Source organism: Nelumbo nucifera, chromosome 7, assembly GCF_055504915.1.
Source record: "Nelumbo nucifera cultivar China Antique chromosome 7, China Antique-T2T, whole genome shotgun sequence".
Lineage (NCBI taxonomy): Eukaryota > Viridiplantae > Streptophyta > Magnoliopsida > Proteales > Nelumbonaceae > Nelumbo > Nelumbo nucifera.
The window spans coordinates 44,883,656-44,909,964 of NC_142655.1; the positions used below are offsets into that span (position 1 = coordinate 44,883,656).

Sequence of the window (26,309 nt, forward strand, 5' to 3'; positions counted from 1 at the left end):
CGAAGTCCTAGGTGGCCAAAGATACTGCAAGACAAGGAGTGTCAGAGGCCTCAGGATGGATACCCGAGGTAGAGGCTCTGACGCTCAAGTTAGTACGAGGTGTAGAGTAAGGAATTGTGTAGGAGAGCCCTTGAAAAGAGTCCTCGGATGTACTAGATCTCCCTGAATCAATGCTAGGTAGACAATGCAGGTGCAGGGAGTAAACGATTGAGTGATGTTAAAGTTTCTCTGTTCTAGCCCCTTTTAAGGGATAGTTACTTCTTATTTATACTTGAGCATGCTGGGGATAGGTGAAGATGAACATCCCAGATGAAAACCGTACGAGGTCAGACTACATGCCCCGGCGAATACACCAAACAGCTATGTGATTGACTCCACAGCAAAGCTCCCTAATTGTTGCTGACGCTAGCAGGGCCTCCCAGCCACTATGTGGGCTGGGCCAAACTGACCCACATCAATGCTTATAAATTTATTTTTCAACTCATTGACGCGGAATAAATCCAATCCCGCAACCAGCACTTTGGGAAAAAAAGCGGTTAAAGGTGAAAATTAATCGAAAAAAAAAAAACTCAATCAGAACTGTCCACATATATTTACTTGATTTATGAACTTTAACTTTGCCTTTCTAATCCCCTCGCCTCCCATGTTCATTGGAAGAGAAGCCTCAAGTAACAATTAAAGAAACAAAATGAAAATGTGGAGCAGCTGGAGCTCATCCACCAGCACCAATGCGAGCAAAGTAGCTCTCTCTGGCTGGTCCCAAGCTTCCCACGGTGGCGTCTGCCCAACAACATTGACTGAGGTCGTGAACGTGTCTACGTCACCTTACTTTTTGACAATTGGCCTCCGTATTATCAAATCGTGTTCACTTTGACATGTATCATTCTTAATTGCCTTTTGCTCCTCAGACATCAGCTTTAAAATTCCTCTCTCTCTGTTTCTCTCTCTCTCATAACTGAATGCTCAGTTACCTCTTGCCCTTCACAACATGATAGATTCTAAACAGAAGATGAAGGTTATGTCGACGTTTTCGTGTTCTCTAGCTGTTGCCGTCGTTTGGAGCTGCATTTTCTTCTCTTGCCTGGTCGATAGATCCCAAGCTCAAGCTACTGATCCAATTGAAGGTACCTCTCTCTCTCTCTCTCTGTTAATATCTCTCTATCTCCTTCTCTGTCTTCATCAATATATGCGTATAATTGGTAATTAATTTGAATGTTTGATAGACCATATATAAAAACATCGTTAATCATCAGATGATGCTACTGTCTGCCAGAAAGCATGTCCAGATCTAACAGTAGATAAGTCGTTGGCAGATCCGATTGACCATAACCTTGAGATTCTACAATCTCAATTAGTGACTGCGATTCAAAACGCCGAATCTGCGTTCTATTATACCTGCGAATTAAACTCCAGTTCTCAGCGCTCTATTTCGCCGCAGAGCTGGATCTATCAGCCTCAGTATTCAGTAACCTGAATTTATATATCCAAATCAAATTCGTTTCTATCGTAGTGACTGCTCGGTGGTCATATAATCACTCTGTGTCTCCGTCAAGTTTACGTTTCTCAACCGCTTTTGCCGGCTGCCGTTGTTGAAAAACTCAGCTAGGGATTCCGGCCGGCTGGGCTGCCGGCCACACCCTCCAACTCCAATGGTCCAATTTATCTTTCCTCAGCTGTTTCCTATTGTCAAAATCTATCCGACTACCACGTTAATGTCTTCCCTGTCCTTATCGATTGGATGTCAAACTATCGAAAGTCCAACAAATCTCTCTGGAGCAACGTCATCGCCGACCATCCGGGAACCCTGTTCCCATCTCCCAGACGTTCCCAAAACTTGCAACGAAACTAATTAGCTTCAGAAATTCTAAATTTTCTTCGCTCATGTCTCAGTTCTTGGGTAGTCAAAAGATTTTTCTGGGTCTGACCACATACCGCCAACCGAATAAGATGGTTATAATTAACGGTGGAAGATTGAAGGGCCAGCAACCTATGTCATGTCAGTAGTGGGACCCTTTAGATCAATGCATTTAAGACCATGTACAGAGATATGCATGTTTATTATATCGTATATTTCTCTTTAAAAATTAAATAATGTAGTTATGAAGTATTTTATATTATTTTGCATCGTCCCTATCATATTCTTATCCATAATTCCATATATGTTTATTGAGACATGACGTGTCATGTTTGACCGATCTGTATAAAATATCTTACAAGTTACTTAAGAAAATAATCTGCAATAAATTAATAGCTCCATGGCTCTATAAGAAAAATATTAAAGATATATTTTTTTATAAAGTTTATTTTTATTTGAGTCAAATTACAGGTAGTCTATATTAGGGGTTAATGATTATCCCTGAACATTTACTTCACGGCTGAGTTTAAAAAGAATAAAAATTCAAATGTATAGAATGCAAAACTTTATATTTTATATTATTTTGTATGTATTTACGTTATACATATTTCCATTTGTACTGTTTCCAACTAAGCGTTTACGAGCGTTTAGGACAAACATCCCCTCTACGTCAAACCTCGGGTGCCGACATAAGAAATGGGAAACTTGTTAAATTCAGGGTCCGTGTGCGGTTCATACAGGTTGGCTCTAGAATGAAGTCTGAATCTTCTTGATGATTAGCTGTAGAAATGGCAGTTGGTCGGGTCCGGTGGTAAATCCATGTTATTCGGATCTCTTAAAGCAAGGTTCCACTCAGTCTTCATCAGGTTTAGGGTTGGGCTTGGATTGGATTGGCCGATGTCGAATCTGAGTTGTTGGTATAGTGACACTTAAATGGTTGTACGTATAGCCTTTTAGTAAAAACAAATATACTGTTAATGCCACAGATTGGATCGGATTTGATAATCATGTTTCATTAAGGTCCAAATGAGTTCGGGTTGAAATGGCTTTAAGTTAGCTTAGGTTGAACCAAAAACACAAACCAATAATTCTAACACAATTAGGGTGTAAGTTCGGCCGGGTTAGATTTGCCCTAACCATTGATGACTTTGGATTGGGTTGAACTAGGTTTGGGTTAAGATTGGTCTAATTTCTTCATTTTTTGTTAAAAATGTTCTTACTTCTCAAACTTAAAATTAGTGGATTAAGGTTGACTGACATTTATATATGGGTTTGAGTATGATACTGGAAATATTTGTAACCAATCAACCGGTATTATAATAGTGGTAGTTGGGGTGAGTATTCAGTTTATTTGATTAAAAACCAAATAAATCATAACTCTAAAAACCAAAATTAAAAATTAAAAATCGAACCAAAGCCAAATTATAGGAAAACCAAAATAATCTAAATTGAAATTTTTGGTTTAGCATTCAATTATTTTGGTTAAAACTGTATTTTAATAATATAATATATGTTATGAGAACCAAATTTCATTAGAATATATTATATATTGTATATTAATATATAAATAAATATATATATATTATATAATGAAATTCAGTTAATTTTATTTTTTGGATTAATCATATTTATACTTTTAAAACTCTAAACTGAACTAACTGAACCGAATTAACCAAAAACCAAAAAAATAAAAATAAAACTGAAATTTTGAATTCAGTTTTTCATTTTAACTGAATAATTTTTTAATTCTCCTAATTAAAACTAAAATTCCATAAAGATTACATGTGTGTATTGCCTAAACTACAGAAAAAAAAAAGGCTTAAGGTCAGATCGAGTCAGGTTGAACCTAAAATTTGTCAAACCAATCTCTCAATCCCGATTAGAATCGGCTTGAACCAGTTGGTGTTATTATGTAAAGCGGATACTGGCGCCATAAACTCCTTAGAGCGGTTAAATTAGAAAAAAAGAAATACAAATGGCCTAACACATGGGAAAGGCGGAGGCTATAACTTAAATTCAAGCGAATGAACGATGGATTTGACGTGGCTTGATACTTGATAAGGACTTCAGGACTTGTATGTAGAGGCAGATTTTTCTTCTACGCCCTTTTTTATAGGCTTTGACATATGTAATTTTAGAAAATTTACTATTTTTAGTAAGTCATGGAATTTTGTCATTTTTGAGAATTCCAAAAATTAACAAATTATATTTTGTTTAGATATTGGGATTTCGAGTCGGGCCAATTTCCATTCTAAGTAAAATTTTGCTATTTAATAAGTTTACTGCTTTTGGACATTTTTTATACAAATTATCTTTGGAAAATTTGATTATGAGTTGAGATCGGCATCCAGGTTGTAAGGGTCAAATCACATCATCTGAATAAAGAATTTCAGTTTTTTCTTTAATCTCTTTTCGAGGATTCAAATCAAGAGTCAAGAGGCATTGTCTTTGAACGAGAAAGACAATATACGTTTTCATACTCACCACTACGTCAACAGACAACAGTTAAGAGACATTTGTGTTAGATAGATGTGTCACGGCGGATAGAGAATGGGTAGGAAATCTGGGTTCACATCATTAGGCCATGCCAAGTTGCACTCTGTCAAAGACATGGTTTTTTTTTTTTCTTTTTTTGGCTCTTATATGACTTCCTCTTAGCTTATATTGGTGCTCAACTTGACTATAAGTTTGGACCGTGGAGCTTTAAATTTTCCATTCAAACTCGATTCGAGTGTTTTGACTCAATTTAATTCGATTATAAATATAATAATATTATAAATGTTATAAAGAAAATATATTATAAATTCAATTATAAAGTTTTATTTATTTATATAGAAAAGATATGATATCCAAAAACAACTGGTATCATAAACATGATAGCAAATAAGGTGTTATTTATCAAAATTTATGGGTGAATTTTGATTGATCAAAATTCTTTTTATATCATTTCTTTCCTGCATTATAGATTTTCCCAAAAAAAAAGTTAAAAATTAATATTTTATTATATATCAGATTAGGTTCATGAATTGAATCAGGTATTATGAAGATCCAATTCGACTTGAACTCAATAATATCAGTAAGAGAAGATACGAGATCTACACCTCTACAGACACCATATTGTATGTGTATCAGCCGATACATACCGATACTTCGCTACAAAAAGGAGTTTAGCATGATTCAGACACCATACCGTATGTGTATCAGCTGATACATACCGATACTTCGCTACAAAAAAGAGTTTAGCATGATTCGATCCTAAAACCCGAGTTGCATAGCATCCAAGAGCATAGGGACCTTAACCATCAAGTTACCTTATATTTTCTTTTATTAAACTTAATTATTACATTTAATCTAAACAAATAGTATACTCAATAACTCCAAGTACAAATTAGCAAGAATAATATTCAAAATTATTATTTTATAAACCAATAAAAAATAATTTATCAAATTCACATATATATAAATGATTTTTAATTTCAATATATTTATACAAATAAAAGTATTATTAATAGAATAATTATTTTAATACTTAGAATTATTTATGTAGATTTGATAAATTATAATAATTATTTTATAAATTATTAGTTAATATTTTAATTTACATTAAATAACAATGTATTTATTATTAAAAAGACAAAATATTGTTTACAAAATAGTTAAGAATATAATAAAAATTGAATCTATCAAATCCACTAATCTACATTTAAATAAAAAATATTTTTCTATTTAAAAAAAAATATTAATAATGAATAATTATTTTAGTAATTAAAATTTATGAATTTTCATATGATATGCATCTTCAAAATTCCATTTAAATTTTATATAAACATATTTATTGTTTACAAAAGTGAAAGTATTATTTACTAAACATTTACAAATTAATTTTTAGTTGATTTTTTTTTTGTTGATGTTAAAAACTGAAATAGTAAAATAAAAATAATTGATATAATAATTCAAATATATTGGTTGCATATTTTTTGTCCTTGGATTTTAATAAAAATAAAAATTGATGCATTACCAATAAAATTGTATAATATCTATGCATCTTGTTATATCAATAATAATATATTTCTTCAGATATACCATTAAAATATATAATTCCTATGTATTTATACGTTATTTGTAGTTATCTTTACATTAAACTTGAAGTTATTAATATAATTATTGAATTTATATGCATTTCCTTAGCGTATTAAAGCATTTTTATAATTTTCATCTGTATCCATGTGTTTTCCAAGCGTACCCGTATCCGTATCCATATCCAAGTTGTTCGCTATGATACCTGATACTAATATTTTAGTCCTTGCTTTAGATTCCTATCTTATTATTTTTCAAAATCCCTTTTAGATGAGTGGAGATGGTGGACTTCCCATAACCAATTCTGTCTCTACTCATGGTTTTTACCTAACCAACTTGGCTAAATAACAATTCAATTGGGCTAAAATGGGAATTGGGATTTTCTCCATGTATCTCACACCGATCTCATAGTACACCCACCCTTGTATTAGGAATATCTCTCCAAGGAGACCAGATCTAATCCTCTCGAATTCGTTTTCATAAATATGCATATGATAGTCAGCACCCGAACCTGACCCTAAGCAATATTAACCCAAACCTGCCCCGGCCTGACAAAATGAAGCAAGGTTTTCTGTTTTTTATTTTGTTATTTTCCTTTATTTCATCATTTTTTTTGTTTTATTTTCTGTATTTTTTGTAGTAGTTTCCCACTTTTTTCTTCGCTTCTTTTTTTTTGCTACTAGAAAAAAATTTAATTCGATAAGAAGGGAATACATGAGGGAGCACTGCTAGGCCAATCTCCAAATGTATTTGACAATAAACACCACTTAACAAATCCATCAACAACAATATTTTGAGTTCGTTGAATGTACTAAACTGAAATAAGGTCATTAATAGAAGCAAGACTCTTGGCATCCACCAGCAAATGGCTCCACCTCCAAGGTGCCTCAATCCGCTTGTCTCTGAAATGGTTGATGACAACGGAATAATCATCTTTGAGAAGCACCTGTTTATCTGTGTTAGAGAATAAAACATATTCAAGGATTTCACTTAATAGTTTAAGCTTTTAGGTTGAATGGTTTTTTGAGATTGCATCAAAGTCATTTTGACTAAATAGTCTAATGTTTGATTCTCGTCATCCTATTATAATTAATTAAGTTTCAGTACAAGATATGGGCGGCTCTGTGTTGTTCACACTTCAAGTCCATTGGGCTCTGTTTGAGGTTTCATAAACATGCATATGATAGTTACATTTGAATCTTTTCTTGAGTTAATTGACAGAATTAGGGATGTCAATGGGTCATGTTGAGTCCGGATTTCCTACCTACGATAACTCTGCCCACATCTACTTACATAACATTGCAGTCACACATGGGAAACATCTCATTCCCTTACATGTTATTATCCATGGGGAGATATTGGATTGGACTAATCTAGTCCAAAATATTTATTAGACTGGATTGGACTTGGTCCATCTATAACAAATTTATATTGGATTGGGTTGGATTAAACCAATATCTAGTCCATTGATATAAGATAAGAATATATGTGTCAATGGAACATATTGAACAGTCCAAACATTAAATTGAACTGGTCCAAATTGGTCCAAAACATTTATTGGATTGGATTGGACCTGGTCCATTTATAATGAACTCACATTGGACGATTGGACTGGACCAAATCTAGTCCAATTGACACCACTATTCAAGACTATAGTGTCAACTCAGGCAATATGGGTTCATCCCAAACCCAACCCGAACTCTAACTAAGACTAACCTGACCCTAACTTGATAGGGTCAGATTAGTGTGGATTTACACTAGGGCTGTTCATGGGTCGGGTTGGGTCAGTTTACTAATATTTTTTCAACCGACTCGGCCTGGTCAGGTTACCTGAAATTGAAACCAAAACTGACCCTATGTTAAGCAAAACCGACCTGATCGGTTTGAGTCGGTTTGGGTTAGTTTGGGTCGGTTTTGGCTCTACTTAGTGGTGACTTAGTTGCTGTACAACCTAACTTAAAGTGTAACTAGGATAGAGACAACTTAGTTAACTAGGAACTAAGTAGGTTGTAACTTGTAACTACTAACTAGAAACTAACTATTAAGTTGGTTTGATTTGGATTGGCATATGAAAACCGAAACCGAACCGAATCATCGGTTTATAATTTTTTATAACCCAAAACCGACCAATGCTGAAGAAAACCCGGCTGACTTGGATTGGGTCAGTCCGGATTGGTCGGTTTGGTCGGGTTAGGTCTTCTTATGAAAAGCCCTAATTTACACCACCTAACCCAACCCACTAACATCTCTAGACAGAATACTAACAATAGGGGCAAAGTGCTAAGAATCTAGACAGAATACTAACAATAGGGGCAAAGTGTTAAGAATCTGAAAGATCAAGGTGGTTGGTTTTATACAAATGAAAGTTTGGAAGGTTTTAAGTATCACTATTCCCAGTAGAAGGTGGCAGTTTGTAATTTATCCAAAAGAAAAGTTATTTATCATTGATTTTTTTTAAGTAACTTATCATTGAATCTTGAACTCTTTGGTGGCTCTTTGTAATTATTTTATAAGTAAACTCCAAAAACACCAAAACTATGGGATTGTGCCTTAGTTATGAAAAGTTTCAAACATGCCTCTACATGTAAATGTTAAGTGGCATTAACAGGGAGAGGAAAACAACCACATTAGTGCATTACCCCATTGGTTTGGTTTTATTTCTATATTTTCATTGAAATAAGCCTCTGGTATTGAAGTTCAGGTCCATAGCCATAGGACCATAGAGGTCATACTAAAGCTGTAAAAGTCATATAACCAAAAAATCTCATACACCTCTGTCCTAGGAAAACTCAAATGAGGTAAAAAAAAAAAAAAAAAAAACTTAAAAAGGTCGCGTGATACCCACATGACCATTTTTTTATCAATATTTTTTACTGAATTTACCAACAGAGGATGTTATTTGATACACGTAAAAGTTTGGGTAGCTATTTTGTGAATACGAAACATGTTTTTCCTTAGATATTTATGTGACGGATTTGATGTATGAAACAGTAACGGCCATAAATTCTATCTTTCGAAGATGGAATATCCGACCCGCTAATTCATGGAACACGACTGGAGACCCGTGTAGTGGTGCTGCCATCATCGAGTCAACCAACATCGACGACTCCAGTTACAACCCGGGGCTCAAGTGCAGCTGTTCTTACAATAATGGAGCCACTTGTCACATTACACATCTGTAGGTTTCTCTTTCCATCTCTCATGCTGTAAAAACTGGACACGAAATTGGTGATCAGCTCATCTCATCCTTATTTTGGTTAGATCGGGTCACCCAACCCGGTTTTCAAAACTATGGTCTGACCTCAACTGCTCAACATCCTTATTCTACCTTAATTCACGAATCATCGTTGAAATTATTTTACCAAAATGACTGAAATTAGGGGGTGCAAGGTTGGGTCGGATAAGTTCGGGTTGAGGTTAATCCTATCCCAAATCCAACCCGAGTTATTGAAACTCCAATCCGACTTTTTTGGGTTGAGCTTGGGTTGACATGAATTAATATTTTATAGGGAAAATTCCTGATTGGTATCATGTATTTTGGGCATAGTGTTACTTTGGTTCTCGAATTTTGAAATGTGATAATTCAGTATCCAAATTTTCAAAATGTGTCAATTTGTACTTATCATTAACCGGCCCATTAACTAGCTGTTAAGTGGCATTTAAAAAGACATTAGTGTCATCTAATTTTCTTTAGGGAGAATGACAATTCAGCCTAGGGTAAGAACTCATAGGTTTAGAACAGTTGGGGTATGTGCCAGCTTGGAATTGATGCCAATTCATGGGCGAGCATTGATGCATAGGGTGGGGGTAATTGACCTTTCGAAATGTTGTAGATCTACAGTGAAAATCAGAATTCTGCAATTGGCCTATCCGTTCTTCTCCATTTTCTTTATCAAATTATCCAAACATTGATGTAAAATAAATAGTCCCAAATCCTTTCCTCTTGTGTTCAAGAAAGTTGGGATCACCAAAATGCCCACCGAGACAGCCCCCAACTTTCTTGAATAGAAGAGGCAATGACTTAGAATTGTTTATTTTTTGTCAACGTTTAGATGATTGATAAAAAAAAGTAGATGATATTCAAAGGGCATTTATACCTTTCCAAATGCCATGGTTAATGAAAAATACTGGATTGGCACATTTTGAAAGTCTAGCTATTGAATTATCACGTTTCAAAGTACAGAGTAGTAATTGTGAATTTTCTCCTTATATTATTTGTTGGTTTGAGCCGTTGAGCGGCGGTTCATTTAAATTTTGATAAAAGTTCTAGAACTTTTTTTTTTTTCTGAAAATGATAAAAGTTCAACTCATCTGCCGAAGTTGCACCCCTGCATATTTTATAATATTTATAGTTTTTTACATACAAATTTGAATTTTGAAGACATGCTGAATTCGAATTGGGTCGGATTGACAATCCATAGTTAAAATTAGGTTCATATCTTTCAAATCCTAACCTAAACTTCAATCGGACCCAACCGAACCTGATGTTTTCAGATTGAATCAACCCCAGTTGCACCCTAATCGATCGAAATCATAGAATTTTCTCAGTAGGACATGTAATGTAAGGAGAGGGTAAGGTTTGAGACCAGATCAATTCTAAACACAAGCTTAACGGGTTTGGATCATTGAAAAATTCCGTATTCAAACACCAGCTCTGGCTTTTGATGATGTGGATCTGCAGTAAATTTGATTGAATCAATCGTGCAGTTCCTTTAAGACCTGACCCAGGTCCAACCCGTCTGACAAATCTGTTCCAAATTCGAGACCCAGGTCCAACCCTACCTGGCCAACCATCGTAATTATTTATTCTCATGAATTTTGTTTGCGTTGCCAGGAAAATACTTGAGATGAATTTGCAAGGAACAATTCCAGAAGAGCTTGACAATTTGAAATATCTCGTTTTTCTGTAAGACTTTTCAACCTCTATCCTGTCAATCTATTTTTTATTTTCAGTTTTTTAATTATTATACTGATTGTTGATTAGCTTGAATTGGGGATTTTCTTATTACACATGCGAAAACAGTTCTGAACCCGGACTGACAAAATTGCCTTTATGGCTTGTTCGAAAAGACTGGCTAGTGGCTAGTATATATTCGGGTCATGGTCCGACTAGGTCAAGGCCTGCTATTGGTATTGGGCTAGCCATGAAACGACCGACATGGGAGCAACCCAACTTGAATTCCACCTAGCAAGTAATAGACAACTCGGCATCTTAATTGATTGATATGCCCAGGCCCATCGGTCCATAAACAATAATCCATTCATAGGTACTTTTTATTGACTAACTAATGTTGCGTTTGGATAAGCTTCAAGGTTTGTCCTTTAAAACTCAAAAAGGACAAAGTCCCAGTTCTAAGTTTTCTGCTTTGGGTCTTCAAAGTGATTTGGCTTCAATAATATGTTTCTACAAGCATCTTTTATCAAACGCATAATACACTTTTGACCCATCTTTATTTTCCTGAGCCCAAAACTAAAAAGCAAAAATTTATCCAAACGGAGCATAAATTATTTATAGAAACCAAAACATAAACGTTTGTCCCCCTAATATAATGTTTTCTTTTCTATAATTTTTAATTATTTTGATTAAATGGCATATTAGAAAACAGGATAACGTGTTTATGAAAAACACAGATATGGGAACGTGCCAACCAAGCTTTTATCCCTGTATATTGTATAACACGGACGAATAGTCAAAGATATCCTTATTTTGACAATACAACCAATATTTGTCTCACCAATTTATCAATCTGGCTCAATTAATACAGGCCAACAAGCCCATATACCTGATTCTCAAAGCTTTACCGAGCTTTAAAGGCAGAGCTAGGCCTTGGTACTAAATCAGCAAGAAAAGTAGGCCCTATTTAACGTGTTTTTTCGTGCGGTCTATCGGTTATTTACAAGTTTAACACATTTAGTCATTAAAAGTCAATGCACTGAAAAAATGCAAAAAGCTTAAACCAGGCGATATTTGGGAAGTTTTAAATGGAGTTTTTACGTTTTTTTTTTTGTTTTTTTTTTCTATTCGTATTTACATAGAAATATATGCCTTAACCAAACATATTTCAAGCTGCTAAGATCTTAATACAAATGCTCAATACATGTTTAACAGTCAGAACTAATAAAAGATCTTCCCAAAAAAACTTGTCAAATGACCCGTAATAAACAGATTCTATTGCAGCTTTGAATCCTTGCCTGGTCTCATGAAATAGATCCATGAGCCAGATTAAGGGTCATGGATCCTACAAAGGAGATTACGGGTCAGATCCTACAAAGGAGATTTAATGCATGGATTGGGTTCCTGTTCATTTATTTTAAAATGTGGATCTTTATGAGAATCTGTACCCACTGACTTCGGATATGGAACAGAGTTAGACTATAGGTAAACCTTCTGTACTTCATTATCTAATCCTATTATAAGGTCCATCTATGTCCTATCAAATGTTGCAAAAAATCAGCAATGCTGGATAAATTGGTTGCATGATTTTTAGGGTGTCTCTCGAGTCTCCTAAATTGTTTCGCACCTAGAAAATGTGTAAATATGATGGTAATAATAACGATAGTAGTAATAAATAGTAATAATATGCGTCGAAATTTTATTATAATTTTTTATGTCTATTTATAAAAATAATTCTTATTTATCATATTTATCTTTTAACATAGAAAATATATATAATATTAGATATGTGTTCAAATGATTTTTTATAAAATTTATATTTTTTGTATTATTTATCTTTCTTTTAATTTTTATTATTTAATTATGACATCAAAGGTTGACACATTTGACCCAAAAGGTTGAATTGTTGACTCACAATCAAATTGGAAAACAACAAAAACAATTTTTATTTATCACACTTATTTTTCTTTAATATGATTAATGTAAAATATTAAAGATATGCCAAAAAGTTTTTACAATTTTTTTTTTTTTATTTTTATATTCAGTTCTATTTTGAAAACGGTATTACTTAACAATTTCATATTGTGACTCATTTTACCTAAATGGTTGAATTGCTTACCTGCCTCTAAGACTACATGGAAGAACAATTTTATTTTTGGGTCAGCTTTTAAAAAACATAGATTTCATTTTGTTTGAAGTATTGGATATAGATCTAATTAATAGAATTAATTAGTGAGAGAAAATACATGAAATGTAGGATTTAATTAGAGAAAATATGAGCTAATACCTTTAATATAAGATTTAGTAAGAGGAAATTGAATGAAGTAAAAAGTAGTAGTTCAAATTAATTTTCTTTCTCTCACAATTAGAGAGACACCAAATTCAAGAATGAAGGTATTTTAGTCAAGAAGAAAAGTTCTACAATCTCATTTGTACTTTTAATAGTAGTACAAATATAGACATGGATAATTTATATTTCCACCTCCAATCATTCAATCTTGCTATTTTTTTTGTTAGATAATATCTTAGCATGAAAAAATATCTGGTTTTAGTTCAAGCCTATAACGAAATTCTTCTATCAGTTCATATTAGATAGATGTTCTGCCGAATCTTCTTTTTTAATGGCTGTGATAAGATTTGTTTATTGATGGTTTATACAAGTCATATTTAATGATGTACAATTAGAAAAAAAAATTGTCAGTCCACTTAATTACTGCTAATAATGAGTATTGCTATTTACTATTCTTGCAGGAAGTTGGATCAGAATTACTTAACAGGTCCCATACCTGCATTTATTGGAAATTTATCTTCATTGGATGTTCTGTAAGTCAAATTCTTTCATGAGAAAACATAATAAGTTCAAGATTAATTCAATTGAAATTTAAGGGTTATTAGCCAATATATATGATATTGTTTTTGAAAACAAAAACAACTGCAATGTCGATAAAACTAACATGTTTTCCTGATGTGGAAAATTGTTGTTTTGAAAAAAAATCATACATATTGGCAAACACCCCTTAAATGCATAAGATCAAGGAAATTGAGCTTATCCCCTATTATACTTTCCACTTTTTATATTAAGAACCTTTTAATTTCAACAATATATTCCTTGTAGTAGATTTTATTTCTAATCATTCTATAGAAGACTACACCATATCATTCTACTCTATTTATCACATTTTTAACCATTTATAGTTTTTCTATTAGTACTATTTAAGTTCTTCATGAGAAAAGTACATGGAGAGCCTTATAATTTTTAGATTAAACCATAAAAGAAAGGAATTTTAGGATTTGAAGAAACTAGATGGAAAAAGTAAAAATGTTATATATAAAATTAATAATCCATGAACCATGAGGAGAATCAATTACTAAACAAATAAATTAATAAGATGGTGTTGATACACTATTTATGTAAAAGGGGGAAAATGCTAGGAGAAAGATACAATTGAATTGGATGGGCAAAATTGTCCTCAGAAATCAGGATGCAACTATTAGGTCATTAGATATATAATTCTTTATTGGTCTTCTTAAGGTAGTATTATAAGCCAACTTCCAAACCCTGAATCAATGCCACAACAAGGGGTAGAAAGCCTATTTTGCATAGGTTAAAGACATCTTAAATTGGTTGTTCTCGTTCATGGAATTTCTTATAACCAACTTGGTCCAGTTTTGAATTGAGCCGATGTTGCATGGAGAAGGGCACAATAATCAGAATCTGGCACGTATATAAGATTTTTCAGCAAGAGAAAGAAAAACGAGGACTCAACACCTCTGTGGAAAAGTATATATAAAACTATTAAAATAATTCATATTTCCTTTTTACTTTTCTGGTAATACAAGGAAAAATAATTACACAAACTGGGGATAGCTCATGCCATGGTCCATATTTCTTTTGAAATTTAAGATTATATATAGGCTCGTAACTGCATCCGATACATATATATATACACTCCCATCATTTAAGAGAATCCATCAACACTGCTTAGAATAGAGCAGAGATAACATAGTTGAAACTTGAAAAGGTAAACAACCAAACCATAGCAAGAAAAATTAAATAAGAAACCGGATTTTTACGGTAAATCAACAAAGAGAACCATATCCCTGCAAACAACATACAATGCATGGTCTACATCTCTCCTCTATCCAAGTTACAAAATAAACAATTAAGCCCACATATAGCAGTTAGCTTTTCTGAACAAGTCAGATATAAATATAACTGGAATTGCAAAAGGAGCTCATCATAACTTGAACTTACAGTAACACCCTAGATAAAATTGAAATTACAATAATAGTTATTTGTGATTACTTTCTCAGTTATGCTAGTTTGTTTTTGTAACTTATAGTTTGATTGCTAGGTCACTTGCTGTTAATGCATTATCTGGAACTATTCCGGAGGAGCTTGGCAACCTTAAGCTACTGAGAGTATTGTAAGATATCTCCATAATCATTTCCTGATATTAATACTATAGGTATCGATTGAAATTGGTTTCTTAGGAAGGGAGGACATTCTCAATTAAAGCATTAGTGTTTGGAGTTCCAATGGATCTTCATGGGCTTATACATTTTAGTGCCCATTTGGTCACGCTACTTTTGGCGTCGCACGAGACCATGAGTAAAGAAATTTAGAAATAGAGCTGTGCACGCAAGCCGTGCCAGGCATGGCATGAAGGTATGGGCCGTGCCGGGCTTGAGTTTTCAGGCCCATTAGCTGGCATGGCCATTATATTATGTATATATTATATATGTGCAATAATAATTATATAATGTATTAAGTGTATAGATTTTTATTTTTAATTTTATTATATTAATTTATTTCAGTTATATTGTAATTTTTTTGTAATTTCATTTTTACATAAAAAATCATATAAAAAATATTATATTATTTCATACTATTTTGTTAATTTATTTTTAAATTTTTATTATTTTTTTAAATTTTTTTAAAAACTCATGACATGACCCACGGTCTGACCTAGCCCAAGGCTCAGCCTGGTTATCTCAAAAGAGACAAGCACGGCCCGGTCTAACCTGCGGACTGACATGACGCAGCCTGCACAAACCATGAGTTGCATATAATTTGGCATGGCCGGATTTACATCTCAAGAGTGCCGTGGATATTTATTTATTTATTTGGGAGGTGATGGGTAGAACCCAACTGACCAACCGCTAAAAGCAGCGAAACCAAGCAGAAAATGAAAATCCCATGGACACATGCAAATTAGTATATGAAAAGTTGGTACATTATATGTTTACATTTCAATCCGATTATGACTAAACGGCATGAGTTTATCTGAATCCCGACTAAATGAATCATACTCGAATTCAAATTTTGGATTAAATTCTATCTATTTGCAGAATTAGGTTCAGTTCTACTTCTTAATAAGTTCAGCACAACCGAAACCGATGCCAACCCAAATATAATCGCTGCATGTAATGCAGACCCATACCCTCAACCCTATATATTCTTGCCTTGCTTCCTTTTAAATCCTACGCCATTCTTTTAATTCTCTTAAAAATCTAGAGCAGAAGCGTCTCATCACACAAAGGAAAAGAACAAGGTTTTTATTGACCACCAGCAAATGTTTTGTGATCATCATATCCAAATTAATCCCCTTTTACACCTTGTTTACCTCATCAGATTTCCCTTTGAACAGCAGAGAAAATCCTTTTAAGTGGCTTACCTCCAACTATGGCTTAGGAAGACAGAGAAGTGAATAGCAACCCTGCTTCAGAATCTCTGACCATTACCAGAGATGTGCCTCAGAGCTTGTTCAAGATTGAAAGCTTCTGCGTATGCCCAAGGTGGTCTCCCCTCCAATGCAGAATGTTTGGGGATAAAAAATGTTCTATGTTACCACGACATGGCAAGGGCATGGCTGGATAAGGTGTCGATAATGAAATTTACAAAAAAAGTTTATTTATCTGATACAATATAGTACTCTTTGTACAAGTATCTGAGTATCATAGCTTCTATCAATTGTTTCGCTCATAGGTGAGCTATAAATGGAATGATCCTAATTGCAAAAAGTAGAAATTTTAGTTTATTGACAATATGCACGAAACTATGAAAATGAATTCTAGTAATTGTTCGTGTTCATTATTTTATGGTAAGAAGAGCAAATTGATTATAGCACCTTGAGATTTACTTGTTAATCAGATGTTTGTTTTCTGATTTGTTTCCTGCAGATCTTTTGGTTCAAACAATTTCTCTGGACCACTCCCTTCGCATCTTGGGAATATACCTAAACTTGAGCAAATGTAAGTCCTAACTGCAACAGTATGGTTTTCAATGAACTGCGTCTAGCTTTTCATATCTCGCTTGAGAAAACTTACAGGCTTGAGGTCCAGATCACATGAATTCGGATTTTCACTAGATTTAATAATGATATTGTGCAATTAAATATAATGACTATAAGATTGGCATAAATGCCTCCATGAAAAGTAACGATGGTGATATTGAGTGGAAATTACTTGTTTGGGCTCAGTCTTGGCTATTTTCATACCTTGTACACTTGACATTAGGACAGTCTAACACTATCTACAAGCATATTATCCATCTTGAAACTTTAATATGCATTGCCCTCTTCAAAGCTTCAGACTGAACTTTAATTCAATATGCACCCATCAGAAAATCTACTTTAATTTAATATGCAAATGAAAGGATTAAGTAGAAAAATGAGATAAGGTTGTGCTTTGGTTACTGAATTAGAAATTTGGACTTTTGAAAGGTGGGGGAGAGTACAATTCCAAAAGTTTCCTAATCTTTTCTTTCTTTTGGTTTTGATTTTGTAATTTATCAGACTTCTGAAAATATTTGATTTTAAGCCTCTAGTTCTGCATTAAGCAATTTGGAATTCCACATGTTGTAGATTCAGTTTCATTTCAACCAAATAAATCAAAAATAAATTAAAAGAAACACAATAGAGAGAAACGTTGTAGGGCAGTCCTGATTACATATTTTTCTTGTCCAATTTGACAGTTACATGGCCAGTGCTGGAGTGGGTGGCGAGATTCCTTCAACATTTCAGAACCTAGTAAACATGCTAACTTTGTAAGGCTTTGTGAAGATAACTAGCTCTATCTAGTTTTTAAGATTTGTTTCTTCTAATGTTTAAAAAAAATATCAACCTCATTTTTCTGTAAAAATTATTTTTGGATGTCAGTTGGGCGAATGATAATCCATTTACAGGGAAGATACCTGACTTCATTGGGAACTGGACAAAACTTACAGATTTGTAAGCTAAAATTTTTGTTCATTGAATTATACATTATTGCAATAGAGTCCTCTATTTATTTACTTTTTATTGTTGTTGTTGTTATCATCATCATCATCATCATCATCATCCCTTCGTAAAGCACTTAATGTTTTATGTAGGAGATTATATGGTAACTCTTTTGAAGGTCCAATACCAAACAGTTTTTCTAATTTGATTTCGTTAACAGATCTGTAAGTTCCTTATTTTTAATCATTTCAAGATTTGATGTCATCTCATCAATTTTATGTTTCACTTACCATTGCACATTATTATATAGGAGAATAAGTGACCTGTCTAATGTTAGTTCAACACTGGATTTCATTAAAGATATGAAGGATTTAACCAGATTGTAAGTGATTTTCCTAATCCAACTAGTAATGCCGATATGTATAAATGCCCATTTGTATTCATGTTCACTACCTCATTTACTTACATTAACCATTCTTTCATACAGGGTTTTGAGTAACAATATGATTTCCGGTACCATTCCATCTAATATTGGGGATTACCAAAAGTTGCAAATATTGTATGTTATACATTTTCAGAAATTCTTATAGATGTATTTTCTCAAATGACAATCTCATTGTAGTTATCGTAGTCACACAAAAAGAAGATAATGATAACATGAATGATGAAAGAAATTGGAAAATCTTGTTCTAATTTCCATTTCTTGATGGATCTTTGTAGAGATTTAAGCTTCAACAATTTAACTGGTGAAATTCCAAGCTCTCTATTCAATTTGGGGTCTCTCTCTCATTTGTAAGTAACATATTGTTGTTCCTGACCTACCAATAAAGATCATTATATTTCCCTTCACTTCTGTTTGATCATTGTGATGAACAGGTTTCTTGGGAACAATAGCTTATCTGGTACCATTCCTTCTCAAAAAAGTCAAAGCCTTCTATACGTGTATGTCCTAATCACTAGTTTCTATTTAATTGAAGTAATTAACTTTTTGGCTGAAATTAGCACGATCAGATAATCTTTAGATCTAAATATTGTCATTCCTAATGAACACTTGTATAAATCAAAATATTAGGATCACTAGACTGTTATAGTATTCTGGCTAGAAGATCGCCTTATTAGAAACCATTGAATAGTGGAACAGGTTTTCCAGCATGTGCAGCACTAGATTTTCAGTTCTCTCTCTCTCAGCTTAAAGTTTATACTAATTATTACTAATATGTTTTGTATACAGAGACTTGTCATACAACGAACTTCATGGAAGCTTTCCTTCATGGGTTAAACCAGATGTACAAGTGTATGTTTGACAAATGCAAGAATTTCTTTTCAATGTTAGCATTTTTTTGTTTTAACAAACTGCTCAATAGAACTAGTTGCTACTCTATCTTCTTTCTCTGTATGAATAGCATATAACCTCATCTTCTGATATATAAGGTCAGGATATTGTGACCATGTATAGGTGCCAAAAAGTTTTAGCATTAGTTAGATTGTCTAGATACCACTGATGCAATAGTGTAGGACAGGCTTCTTTTTTTTTTTGAGTTAAAGATTATCATTGTCGAAATAAGGACTTGAGGGGACTGATAGTGATAGTGAACTATTAGGAAACAAATTACAAAAGGGGGACAAAGTAGGGAACAACACATGCTAGATAATTGATCAATAGTGTCGGAATGGAGGGCTATGTAAGGAGAGCCCAGTGCACAAGGCTTCCACCAATGTGGGGTCTGGGGAGGAACAGTTGTATGTAGCATTACCCTTGCAAATACACACAGAGGTTATTTCCAAGAATGGAAGGCTATTTATGGAGATAAATATAGGATGCATGTTTATGGTATTAGAACATCAGATTAGCATCAAGAGAATAAATGTATCTTTCTAACCCAATAAATGTGAAAAGAGTGCAAGTTCTAGCAAACATTTATGTTACTATACCATAAATAAATATCGTTTTTCTTTAACAGAGTGCCCTATTATGAGAAATATCCAATAAAAATCTACTTGAATTCGTTAATTAAACTCCTGAAGTTCAATCTATTTGTAAATGAATAACAGGTTTGGGCCAGCCCATTAAGATTCCTGTTTGTAACTTAAAACAGCTTAAAAAGGATACATTTAGAAAGATGGAGACCTTTCTGTGGTAAGTAGATTGTACATCTAGTATACTTGGAGAAGAAGAATAGGGAAGATGATTTATTCTTCTCCAGAGGTGCTTAATCAGTCTTCACGAATCATGCAGCTCCTTTTACTGGTGGGTTATCTAGTGTTACCCTTTGCCTTTGGTGCTTGCCTCTCTTTGTGGCTATTGGAGGTGCCTTGGGAGGTTCCTTTGCTGCAGATAGGAAATTCCCAAACTATTGAGGCTGGTATAGTATTGATGATTCATTCATCTTTTAGATAGCTGGAAACAGGGGATAGGAGATTGTTAGAGAGAGAGAGAGAGAAATTAAATTCATATCTCTAGTAAAAGGAGTTACTGTTTCTTTCTTTCCTTGTCCTTGACATTTTGTATGTTTGGGAATAAAATTTGTAAGAAAGAACTATATATTCAGACATAGTAAGTGGAATTTGATTAGGCAAGTAAAGTGATCTCTTAGTGAGAGCTTAAATATATTAAGTGTTGATTAGGTGTTTGTTTGGAGAGAGATATGAGGGCTTGGAGATATATGAATGGTGGGGCATGGGAGCCATCGGTTACATGGCAACTTTGAGAGTCCCTTCTAAACAATGGTTAACACCATGTGGATGAGAGGGAAAACTGCTACTTTGTCATAATTTGAGAACTTTGCTAAAACTCAATGAATGGCTATGAAATTTGAAGCATAATTAAGATACGATTAGAATAATGACTCCTAATAGAGACCATAGCAAGGTGTGATATTTGTAACCAGGGGCAGTACTATCCTTTTACTTCATGTTGCAACTTCCATATAAATAACACTGATAGAGTGGGTGTGAGATATACATTGATTCAGAAAATTTCTTTTCCCTTTCCTATTTTATTCTTCTTGTCTCTTACACTTTAAGATTCTCTTTTAAATCTTAGTTATTTCTAATTGGTACCAGAACAGATAGGGGAATATTTTTTACAGACTGAGCAAACAGGGAGGATGCTGACATTATCATCAGTACAGATGATGTTGACAACTGTAGAGATGCTAGCCCAGACTTTTAAACACATATATTTTGGAAGAAGATTAAAATTTAGGGATTTATTTTCGTGTTAGATTCATGTAGATAACGTATGTTAGGTATTTTTCCGTTTTTTTTTTGTGGAATATACAAAAGATTGGGATTTGGAATTTCAGACTTATTCTCTCAATTGGGTATGTTTCTGGTGTTGTTTCTTACTTGTTTTGGTGGGTGCAAAATTGTTGGGAAGTATGATGGTTTGGATCTTATATTTTTCTATCACGTGGTGAATATCTTGTGATTTTTCTTAGGGTTCATATTTGGCATTTTCCATTGCTGAACCTCTATTTATTTGTTTTTTGGACTCCGGATCTCCTGCTCACAAGAGCTCTATCCACACCTACCCACAAAACACCACCTCCGTGCATTGGGAACATCTCCCCCTGCATAATAACATGTAAGAGGATGAGATGTTCCCCATTTGTGGCTGCGATGTTATGTGGGTAGGAAATCTGGACTTTGTTTTTTGCTACTGGAATCAGTTGGCTGATGTTTTCTGGGTTGAACTAAATCTATCATAAGTTGTTGATGGTTGTGATGGCAGATTACATGTGTATCCTCTATATATTGACTATGATGAAGGTTGTGATGTACTTGATGAACTTGAACTACATGATCTAATGTTGAGTTTAGCTGCGTGTCATTTGAACATTTGTTGGACCGCTTTCTTCCTTTTATAGTTCTATTATATGTTTTAAGGGGCTTAGGATCCTATTTAATAACTTATTTGTACTTTCTAATGAAAAATCTATAGGATTATATAATCCATTACAACTTACTTTAGCCCATGATGGTATATACTAGCCTCTTATTGTTATTTAGCTTTCAAAACTTCCAACAATGATCATTGTGTCAATAACAAGTGCTGTGGTTGAATTTAGTTCAGTTAGTAAACCTTTTATGGTAATCATACAGAAGTAGATTTTCTGTATATTTATCAGTACTTTCTGAGAGTATTGGTGATGCTCATGATCGACTATAAGATCTTTGTGATGTAAAATTTGCAGGAATCTGGTAGCCAACAACTTCATATTCGATAAAACAAATATAAGGTGAAATAAATGTTCTTGAACCATCTAAATTCCTATCCATTTTGTGCTTAATCTTCTAGTTTGTGTACACAGCATGCATTATATTATTGACTCTAGGAACATTATGATTTTGAGTGCAGTATATTCCCAGGGTTAAATTGCCTTCAGAAAAATTTTCCATGCAATAAGGGATTTCCACGTTGTAAGTAACATTCTTCTCTCTGTCACATGTTGTATAGGAGTTCCTCTTCCGTTAATATTATTTAACTTGATAAGCTTTTTACATCAACAACTTCAAGATGACAGATACTTAAAAGAAGTACAGACAAAATTATAAATAGTGCTTAAGAAACAATAAAAGGGAAAGAGAAAAAATGCTAACCATTTTTGGGTAAATTCACCATTACTTTGTTGTAATAGAGAGAGAATTTAGTCTGAATGGAATTTATAGCCTATCATCATAAAGGCAATAAATGAACTGGCATATGAATAGATTCTGTATCCAACAGGACTATTACATATCAAACTATTTAGTATAATTGATGTTTTCCTTGGATATGATTAGACTCAAAAGTCTCTTCAGAAATTAGCACTTGGAAATACAATAGATCCATTATTTGTGTAGCCTTCTTATAAAGTCACATCTAGTCTTATATATATTTTCAAAAGAAAAAGTCACATCTAGTCTTTGTAAATGTTTTGCATAATGATGGTTTTCATAAGCTAATAAATTGAGGACCAGGAGACATAGATCTAGGGTCTGCTTTCACTCTGGTGTTTCTGATTCTTTTTCCTTCTTTTTTTTTTCATTTTCATGGTTCAATTGTGCTTTTTATTGATTATGATACGAATGCTATTGGGAAACTGATCCTAGGATCAAAAGTTTCCTATCCTGATGAAGTTAAAGCTGATTTGAAGTCTCTTTTTTAACCTTCATTCCTAATATTACTGGAATCTATTTTTTAAGGGTAATTAGGTGTTTCCTTATGGAGGATGTGAAAAAGGAGTGTAGAAACTTCTACCAGGGCTTGGAGTTGGACCAGGGGAGTACCAGATCAAGGGAAGAATTTCAATCTCCATTTAATGGACACTGACTTTGATCCCAGTATGAATCACCAATTACACATCTGGGGTTCTTGGCACTTTGCCATACTGTGTTCTACCTCATTTTATTTGGATCTGATAATCAGATCTATCAGGAAGGTGTAAAAGCTTGACAGCCCTACTTGGGCAACGACATGAGTTAGCATGGCTAGAGTTCGTGCTGAATTGCATTTCACAAGTTCTCACCCTGACAGAATATGATTCATATTGGATGGTGAGGATGCTAACAACCCAGCATTCATTAAAACCCTCCTTCCTGTTGCAGGTCTTGCAAACAATGGTGGTATATTTACTTGTAACGAACCATGTGATAATAAATAACATCAGCATGCCAACATTGTGTTTGGTGAAGAAAATCTTTCTGTCCTTATAAAAATGACTTATCAAATAAGAAGGTAACATGGATATGATAAGGAAAGAAGAAATTAAATTGGTGAAGAGAATCTTGTTTATCCTAATAAAAACTATTCTGTTGTCTTAATGAAACCATTGGTAAGATAAAGGAAGAAATTGAATTGGTGCAGAAGGAAAAAGACGGTGAGTTGATTAGTATCATAGTGGACCGTAGTTCTAATCCACCTAATAATCCTTTTTCAAATTATACTGATTATGTTGTAGAAATCGAGATAAAAGGTGACAGTCTGTTATGAATTTTCAAAGGTGAATCCATCTCAATCTGAGGAATTATGGGATGGTACCTAGATACCTGTAGGTCCTGTACAAGGGTTCTGTACTGTGATGGTGCTTCAATTTTTAGTGTAAATTTTGTATTTCATACCATATCCATCTGTGTCCTTGCTGTATGTGGGTAACAACATAGGATTCTACTGGTGGCATTCTCTATGTATATTCTGGTCTGGTTGGTCATGGGACTGCTATTAGGTTGTAGGTTTTAGCTATAGTACAGGAACTAAAATATGTACTTGTTGGGTTTACAAAAGATGAAAGTGTAAGAAGATTTGCAGATGATTATTAGCTGGATTAAAGGTGATACAAGATACATTAGCTAACAGAGCTATTGGCAAACGTGGCATCAAACCAGAGGAGCTAGAGCTCTTGCTTCTAGAGTGAAGATCCCATTTACTTAGATCAGGTGATATGAAAATGTATTAGCTGATAGCTTAGTCAAATCAGGGGTAGGAAAGAGCAGAGTTGCATCTGGGGACTACTGATCTATATGGACTGATAACTTGATAGCTTGATGTATTTTATATTGGTTTTAGAACTAGGGTGGTCTTCTTAGAAGAGACTGAGGATGTGCCCATATACCATGGTTTGTATTTCTCTTATACATGCACATCTCTTGACCAATCAAATTTGTTTTTTCACTGATAATAAATGTAAGAAAAATTTTAATTAGCTGAAGATAAGGTTTTCACCTATGCTACAAGCTTTCATGGCCAGGGAGAGAGGATAATGATAAACTAGATGAACAGAGTTCTGCTTCAGTAAAAGAAAATAATAATATCTAGATATAATTCTATTTGGGGAATCTTTCTGATCCATTATTTATTTTCTCAAGGGAGTATAGTTAGGTATTTGCAGAAGGAGATAGTTTCTGTTAAACATCCTCCTATTCTCTTTATGATAGTTCTTGTAGAACGAATGCAGTAGGTGCCTTTCTAGTAGGAAAAGTTATCATCCAAACTCAAGAAACTCATGGGTCATGGAGAAATGAGAATACGAGATGACTGATAAAAAAATGGAAAATAAGACATAGTATGAACATTCTCTGGGCTTCAGTGAGATTATCAATTATAAAATAATGGATGTACTAAAGTGGTCTACCACCATCATAATCAATAGAGATCTTTTCTTTTTCATTTTTTTTGCAACTAAGAATACTAGGCCAATAGAATTCATTCTCTATTTCTTCATTTCAGCCATCCATGATGGTACCATCCTGATTTTAGTACAAGCTTCAAGGTTCATTGTAAGTTTATGATTAAAAAAGTAAATGTACATTAATTGATACCTCAATTTGGTAATTGGAAATTATGATCATTGTACTTCATGCATAGAGATACATCAAATCTAATCTAGGGGTATACATAAAAACCTTGTCTAGCATTACTTGCTACAGGACTCAACTCGTCTCATTTTGCCCTACAAAGTGATGGTTGTGTGAGTTTGAGGATTCATCATAGTTTGAAATGAAGCTGTCATGGAAATTGTTTTGATCTTTTAATCTTTAGTACAAAGAAAAAAGAAATACTTTCTTCAGTGACAGATTATAGAAAACCACAACATTCATGTTTAAGTGCACTAAGGTGGAAGCATTATAGCTGCCTTATTTTTTATTTGTTTAGTAAAAATATAATACAATAAGAAGCAGAAAAGGGTTTCTGAAGCCCATTTATAAAGGACTATATTGAGAATATATACTATCTGAATATGGATATACAAAATTTACATCAAATTTACTGGTTTTACAGATGCCAACTTTTCAATCAAGTGTGGTGGTCCAGAAATGACATCTCCAACTGGTGTAGTATTTGAGAGAGAAAATAAAACTCTTAGTCCAGCATCATATTATGTAACTGATACAAACAAGTGGGCAGTTAGCAATGTCGGGCTGTTTCATGACAGGCAGGGGGGAGATGTTTATATACAAAATACTTCAGCACAAATTGCAAATGCAGGAAATTTGAGCTCTCAATTCTTCCAAACTGCAAGGATATCTCCAGGATCACTGAGATACTATGGCCTAGGCTTGGAGAATGGAGTCTACAATATAAACCTACAATTTGCAGAGACTGGATTTGACAATGAAAGCTTACGCACTTGGCAGAGTCTTGGAACTCGTAGTTTTGATATTTATATACAGGTATGCGTAATGGAATAGATATATTTCCTAATAACTAAGAATATTTAAGATTATTCCTGCCCAGAAGTTCCCAGTAAATTGAACGTAGCATTTAAGAATATTGACATAACAA

General features: G+C 33.7%; 1 protein-coding gene across 2 annotated transcripts in view; it reads left to right on the forward strand.

Moving 5' to 3' along the window:
* Window positions 1-883: 883 nt before the first annotated feature.
* Window positions 884-26,309, forward strand: part of LOC104609497 (putative LRR receptor-like serine/threonine-protein kinase At1g56140) — a 39,784-nt gene continuing 14,358 nt past the window's right edge. Inside the window, exons 1-17 of one of the 2 annotated variants that reach the window (XM_010275828.3) lie at window positions 884-1,124; window positions 8,924-9,110; window positions 10,767-10,838; window positions 13,578-13,649; window positions 15,182-15,253; window positions 17,010-17,081; window positions 17,803-17,874; window positions 17,987-18,058; window positions 18,199-18,270; window positions 18,357-18,428; window positions 18,534-18,605; window positions 18,767-18,838; window positions 18,923-18,988; window positions 19,278-19,340; window positions 22,243-22,287; window positions 22,407-22,468; window positions 25,806-26,197. In XM_010275828.3, the coding sequence (XP_010274130.1) occupies window positions 989-1,124; window positions 8,924-9,110; window positions 10,767-10,838; window positions 13,578-13,649; window positions 15,182-15,253; window positions 17,010-17,081; window positions 17,803-17,874; window positions 17,987-18,058; window positions 18,199-18,270; window positions 18,357-18,428; window positions 18,534-18,605; window positions 18,767-18,838; window positions 18,923-18,988; window positions 19,278-19,340; window positions 22,243-22,287; window positions 22,407-22,468; window positions 25,806-26,197 (1,671 nt within the window). In that variant the 5' untranslated portion in view covers window positions 884-988. The remainder of the gene's footprint in view (window positions 1,125-8,923; window positions 9,111-10,766; window positions 10,839-13,577; window positions 13,650-15,181; window positions 15,254-17,009; window positions 17,082-17,802; window positions 17,875-17,986; window positions 18,059-18,198; window positions 18,271-18,356; window positions 18,429-18,533; window positions 18,606-18,766; window positions 18,839-18,922; window positions 18,989-19,277; window positions 19,341-22,242; window positions 22,288-22,406; window positions 22,469-25,805; window positions 26,198-26,309) is intronic. The other variant, XM_088891545.1, reaches the window with a different exon arrangement.